Source organism: Glycine soja, chromosome 16 (genome assembly GCF_004193775.1).
Source record: "Glycine soja cultivar W05 chromosome 16, ASM419377v2, whole genome shotgun sequence".
Lineage (NCBI taxonomy): Eukaryota > Viridiplantae > Streptophyta > Magnoliopsida > Fabales > Fabaceae > Glycine > Glycine soja.
This window is the reverse complement of record NC_041017.1, coordinates 22,276,555-22,283,403: the sequence shown is the minus strand read 5'-3', so window position 1 is coordinate 22,283,403 and position 6,849 is coordinate 22,276,555. Positions and strand designations below refer to the sequence as shown.

Sequence of the window (6,849 nt, the reverse complement as noted above, 5' to 3'; positions counted from 1 at the left end):
TGTAGAAGTATGAGGAATTTCAACAAATAGATCTCAACGTTATTTTTCCATATACAATTATTATTGTGTCAACAAGTAACTTCTTACCTTTTCTTTTAATTTATGTTATTAAATTTTCAGCACGTTAATCTCTCTAGAAAAATATATCTTTTATTTTTTGTTTTGATTAGTTTCGGTTTTAGGTAGTTTATAAAAAAATAGAAAAATATCTTATCTGAAAGGTTTTAATTTGAAAGTAGAGCTCGAGGGAACGAGAGTGGTCAAAGAGAAGCTAAAGACGACAATCACTAGGGTCAGGAAAGAGTATGATGAGCTAAGAGATGTCAACATGAATACGGTTGAAGCATTAGAGCGGGAAACAAAAAGGGCCCAAAAGGAAGAATGGAGCAGGAACAAGCTCCAAGGGGCTCTATGGGGCAGCAACGATGAGCTCAAGCTTAGAAGGGCCGAGAGGGACGAGTCAAGGATGGAAAACATGGTGTTAGAAGATAAGTTGAAGGCTTCTCAAAGGTCGAAGAAAAGTTTGACGAAACAACTAAGCAGAACAAAAGAGAATATGTTGATAATCATTGATCAATATAAGGAGAAAGTTAACCTAGTTGCTAGTCACAGGCAGAGGCTGGAGGATGAGCATGCAAAGGTATTGGCTCTGTAAATTGAAAGGAAAGCAAGAGAAAGGGTGATTGAATCATTGCACGCGGAAGCTATGAAATGGATGGATAGATTCACCCTCACTCTGAATGGGAGTCAAGAGCTTCCAAGGTTGTTAGCCAGAGCCATGGTGATGGTCGACACGTACTCGGCTCCTGATGAAGTTCACGGTCTCTTCGGTTACTGCCAATACATGGTCGAACTAATGACCCACATAATTAGGAATCGCTGAGGCAGTTGTGTTGTATTTATATTTTGGCTTTGGCAAGATAAGCGATATTGTTTCTTAAAGAAAATGGGATTTGATTCGACCCTACGTCTTTACTGAAAGTTCTACGTAGATTCAATACTTCAGCAACTTATCATTATCATGCATTCATGTTTAGTTAGTTGTTGCGTTACTCATTGCATTTTGTTTTAATAGTCATTGTCGTCATCAAAAAGTAATCATAGTAGCCTAAAAGAACGAACATGCTTTACGACACCTTTACTGAACGCGTGCTAGAGTCATGAGCGAGGTAGAAAAGGTCCAGGAACATATGAAGGCTGACATAGAGGCCATGAAAGACCAAATGGCAGTCATGATGGAGGCCATGTTGAGCATGAAGAAAATAATGGAAAGCAATGCGGCTGTAGTTGCCACTACCAGCATCGCAGCTGAGGTAGATCCAACTCACCCATCTAGCGTGAATCAAATTAGTCGTCCAGTCCCCGACGTGGTAGGTTAGGGAGGAGAAGCATGGGAGGCGGTCCCCATGTTGTGTAAAGTAAGAACTCCTTCCCACCGCATAGCTTGCCTCCCAACTATGCACCACCTAATGCTGTACAGGTGTCGGATGAGAACGCCGACCACTTCGCTCCTGTTCCCCTTGAAAGCCAGCAACCCCAGTTGGGGCATGCACATTTTGCTCAGCCCATGAGGGGGGCACGTGAAGAACCTCGAGATCATGCTCTAGCCGACTTTGAGCCTTACCCTGGGTATACCAATGAGGGGCCCGTATTTGGTGGCATGCCCCAGCCTAACAACTTGGGGGCCCCTCAGCATCATCCACTGCAATCCTTACATTTCTCAGTGGGGAGACTGTCTCCTGCTATGGAAGAAAGAGATAAATTTGATCTTATAGAGGAAAGGTTGAGGGCCATTGAGGGGATTGGAGATTACCCTTTTGCCGACATGGCAGAATTGTGCCTAGTGCCCGATGTCGTCATCCCTCTCAAATTCAAGGTGCTAGACTTTGACAAGTACAAGAAGACTACTTGTCCTAAGAACCATTTGAAGATGTACTATCAAAAGATGGGGGTGTACGCGAAAGATGAGAAACTCTTGATACATTTTTTCAAGAGAGTTTGGCCGGGGCAGTAATTACTTAGTATACCAACCTGGAGTCTTCCCGGATTCGTTCTTGGAGACTTAATGGCTGCCTTCATAAGGCAGTATCAATACAACTCTAACATGGCTCCCGATAGGACGCAATTTCAAAACATGTGCAAGAAGGAGCATGAGTCTTTCTAGGAGTACGCCCAGAGGTGGAGGGAGTTGGCGGCTTAAGTAGCACCTCCAATTATGGAGAGGGAGATGATAACAATGATAGTGGACACATTACTAGTGTTCTACTATGAGAAAATGGTAGGTTATATGCCTTCAAGCTTTGCATATCTGGTATTTGCGGGCGAAAGGATTGAAGTGGGCTTAAGAAGGGGCAAGTTTGATTACGCCACTTCAACGAGTACTAGCAATAGGAGGACTAGAACATGTGGAGCTAAGAAAAAGTAGGGAGATGCCCATGTCATAACCACAACTCCCACAAGGCCTCCTCCACCAAATCCATTTTCCTGCACAGCCTCGACCAACTGGAAATTTTAATCCCAGCACAAACACAAACCCAAGGAGGAACTTCCCAGAAAGAAAACTCGTGGAGTTCACCCCGAAACCAATGCCTTATGCTGACTTGCTACCATCTTTGCTCAGCAACCATTTGGTTGTGGTGAGCCCGGGGAAAGTCTATCAACCTCTTTTTCCCTAATGGTACAATCCCAGTACAACCTGCACCTAACATGGTGGTGTTCCGGGGCACTCTATCTAGCAGTGTGTAGCCTTCAAGCACAAGGTAAAAAGCTTGATCAATGTTGTATGGCTGGCATTTCAAGAGGATAGTCCGAATGTGAGGACTAAGAATGGGAGTCTCGAGGACTGAAGCAGATAGGGAATATGTTAACTTCCAGGTGGTTCATATTGGAAGCATTACGCGAGGCTGGTATGATTCACCTTAATGGTGACAAAGGAGCTTCTTGTTTAATACATTTGGGGACATCGCACAATGTGGAGACATGTCCAATGGCAGAGGAGCTGCTACAAGGAATGATGAGTAGGGGACATATTGAAGTTTGCAGTGCGAAGAAAGGGGAGGAAGACATACTGGTAAGTTGTCCATCCTCTACGCTTTATGTTGAGGCTGCAGAAGAGTCATTGGAAACATCATTCCAAGCACTGGGAATTATGAGCAATGCTTATGTGGAATCTCCTTTGGCGTAACCACATTTTGATGGTGGCTTGGGTTATGTAAAGGGACAAATATGAGCCCGGAATGGGTCTAGGCCAAAATGACGACGACACGACAAGCTTGGTGGAGTTCCCTGAGAATCGTGGAGTTCGATATCGAACGATACATCAGAGACAAGGAATACCCGCCTGAGGCCTCTGACAATGATAAGAGTACATTATGAAGGTTGGCGGTCGATTTCCTCCTGAGTTGAAATATCTTATGCAAGAAGGACCATGATGTGATGCTGCTTTAGTGTGTAGATGCAAGAGAGGTCGAGCAAATGCTAATAGAGGTGCATGAAGGATCCTCTGGTATGCATGCCAATGGACATGCCATGGCCTGAAAGATTCAGTGAGCGGGTATTACTGGCTCACTATGGAGAGCGACCGTTGTAACACCCTGATATATATATCTACATATTATTAGTAATTATGTTTGATGTTTGATTATATTTGTTGTGTTATTTTATCCGTAATTATTTTCAAGGAGGTTAATTTAGTTAATAGAAGGGTGTGGGTAGATAAGGATTTAGCTTCTCAAAGAAGCCTCTTGAGAAAGATTCTCAAAGAAGCCACGCGGAAGCTTCTTAATGAAGCTTCTCAAGGAAGCTAGATGAGCTGCCTCGGTAAAAACGATGCATAGCGTTCGTTAACCGTTGGATCTTCTCGAAATTTGTTCTGCAGCTTCACAAGACACATTTCCACGATCTGACCGTTGGGATCTTTGAGAAGATGTATGGAGTGTGCGCAACGTTTTCGTGTCTGAGACCATTTCTCACTTGAGCGTTTTCAGCCTTTGCTTTCGTGTAGATTAGGAAAAACACCATTTCTTCTCCTTTCTTTCTTCCAAAGTCATTTCTAACGTCCCAAGCACTTTCTCCATCACCCACAGCCACCATTAGCCACCACAAACCGCCGTTGTTCTCCGTTGCAACCCCACACTGAGAGGAACCCTTTAATCGAAGCGGAATCGTCCAACTTGGCTCGCGGTTTCGGTAGAGAACGAAACCCAAGTTTGACCTTTCATTTTCCTTCGAGGTAACCATGGTTCTACGCTTGTTTCTTGTTAATTTCAGCTTGTCCTTGCATCTTTTCTGACTTTGGAACCGCCATTGCATGTCTTATGATTCCTTTGAAAAACCTTAGAGAAAGAGACTTTGTAAACGTTATCCTTTCATGATAGGCATGTTATTTTCGTAACCTACACTGAACCCCGGTCACATTGGCATGGTCAGAATTTCAAAATGATATCCCTTTGTAAAACCCAAAATGCTCTCAGCTCTTTCATGAAGTAACGTGGGTGTTTGACCAGAGCATTGTTGTTAGCTTTGTTTCTGAAAATCCATATTAAGTCTCCTTCGTTTTGGCACGGTAGAGGCTTGTGTGGAATCGACGAGCAAGGATGAAAAGGAATCTTCAAGTGACGCGATGAGGAACCTACGGGGTAGTTCACGATAGGTGAGGGGAGTTTTTTTTATAAAATTGATCGTTTTAACACCATAGCTAGGGTCAGGGAACGTAGCTATGAGGATATCTGCCTGTCCCTGTTGCATACTGATTTTTCTTCCAAGAAAATTATGTTTTTAACTAATGGGATGCGATATAATTTTCCTTGATTTGCATGCGAGTTTTCCAAAAAGAAAATTATGTTTTTAACTAATGGGATGCGATAAAATTGTTATTGATATGCATCCTGGTTTTTCAGGAGAACCTATGTTTTGACGAATGGGATGCGATATATATATATATATATATATATATATATATATATGTATGTATGTATGTATGTATGTATGTATGTATATGTATGTATGTATTGTGATGAATGATATTGTTGTGTTGCTTGAAGACCTGTGAGTGTGAATCTTAGGCATGAAATGTGTGTGCAAAATGCGATTTGTTGTTGATGTCGCTATTGAGGATTTTAATTGATATGTGATTATAATGATAATTATGATGATATTAATTTGAGATCGCGTTGTTAATAAAGACCATGTCAACATGAATTGTTATTATTGATGAATATGTGAATCTAAAATGAGGTTGTTGTTGTTGTTGATAGCGTCATTGAGACGAGATGACATTTATGTTGTGAATGACATGTAAATGGAATGTTGATTGATGTTGAAAATGTATTGGCATGTGCATGTTGTGTATGTTCGTGGGGGCACTGTGCACTGACCTTCCAGGGTCTTTGGCACTATCTTTTGGCCACGTTCATACGTCGTATGAAGTGTATGTCATGGGGGGTAGAGTGCACTGACCTTGTCGGATGGCCCAGACGTGGGTAACTAGTGTGGTTAGAGAATCTAAGCATTTCTAAGGGGATGCTTAGGCAATTTAATTGGTCCATGGTCTTTGGCACTTACTTTTGGCCGTGATCATAACTCATACGACACAGGAAATAGAGTAACTGTGGCCAAGTGTACTTTGTACTAGGGGGTTGTCACCTAGTAGGGAACACCTTTGGGCTTCCAGGCTGATCACCTATGGGAGAGGGGCTGTTACGTGCACACCCGGGTGGTCTCGACAAACACAGCACAATTCCCTAAGTGAGAGTGTCGTGTGGACACACTTAGGCAATTTCCTGAGGTTTGGTTGTTGTTGGTACGTACCATATTGCATATGAGTGTTGAGTCAGGTGCATGCTTCATTCTGTGCAGTCTTGATTGGATCCAAGGATGGATGATGAGTAATTGTTGAATGTGGATGATGAATAATTGTTGGATGTGAGTGTTGAATAATGAATATTGTGTATGCTCATCATGTTTGCGTATGTTCCTTGCTAATTATGGTCATTTGGACTTGGTAATGGTTCTTTTTATAATGAAATTACCCTTGCAATTTTGTATCGTGTGATTGATACCTGTGATGATCATGAACATTGTTCGTGGGAGCAGAATGACAGCAGCAAGGTGCAGGAAGTGAAACTCTGGTGAGGAGCCACTAAGCTGACGTGATGACGTTGGCATTATTTTGGGAGGGAGTTGTGTTTTGTGATCAACTCCTTCGTTTATGTGTATGACGTGTACCGAGTTACTGTTTGTATATAATTATGTATATTCACTTAAGTAATGGCGTGTTGTTGGATGAATGCATGTTGTGACAAAATTACTTCGGTTTTCATAAGCAAAATTAAGGGAGTTCGTTTTATAAAAATTGAAATTAGCATATATTAGAGTGTAGATATCATAGCGACGAGGCGGGTCGTTACAATCATTGCATTCATGTGAGGAAATGCCATTAGTGCCAGACCTTCGCTGATAATGTTAATGCTCCACCTGTACCATTGAACGTCTTGGAAGCACCTTAGCCTTTCTCTATGTGGGGCATAGACGTAATCGGGGCCATCGAACCCAAGGCTTCAAATGGGCATCGCTTCATGTTAGTTGCCATTGATTACTTTACCAAATAGGCAGAAGCAGATTCATATGCTAGCGTGACTAGGAATGTCGTGATCAGATTCATTAAGAAAGAGATAATTTGCAAATAAGGGTTGCCCAGGAAAATCATCACCAATAACGCCACCAATTTGAACAACAAGATGATGAAGGAAATGTGTGAGGATTTTAAAATCCAACACCATAATTCCATGCCTTATCGACCAAAGATGAATGGGGCAGTTGAGGCTGCCAATTAAAAGATCAAGAAAATCG

The 6,849-nt window shown here is 42.2% G+C and overlaps 1 protein-coding gene across 1 annotated transcript; it reads left to right on the top strand.

Annotated features, from left to right (window-relative positions):
• Positions 1-1,160: 1,160 nt before the first annotated feature.
• On the top strand, positions 1,161-2,014 carry LOC114389862. The gene is made up of 2 exons (XM_028350582.1): positions 1,161-1,370; positions 1,481-2,014. Exons 1-2 carry the CDS (start codon positions 1,161-1,163, stop codon positions 2,012-2,014), a joined length of 744 nt encoding a protein of 247 aa, XP_028206383.1.
• Positions 2,015-6,849: the final 4,835 nt, after the last annotated feature.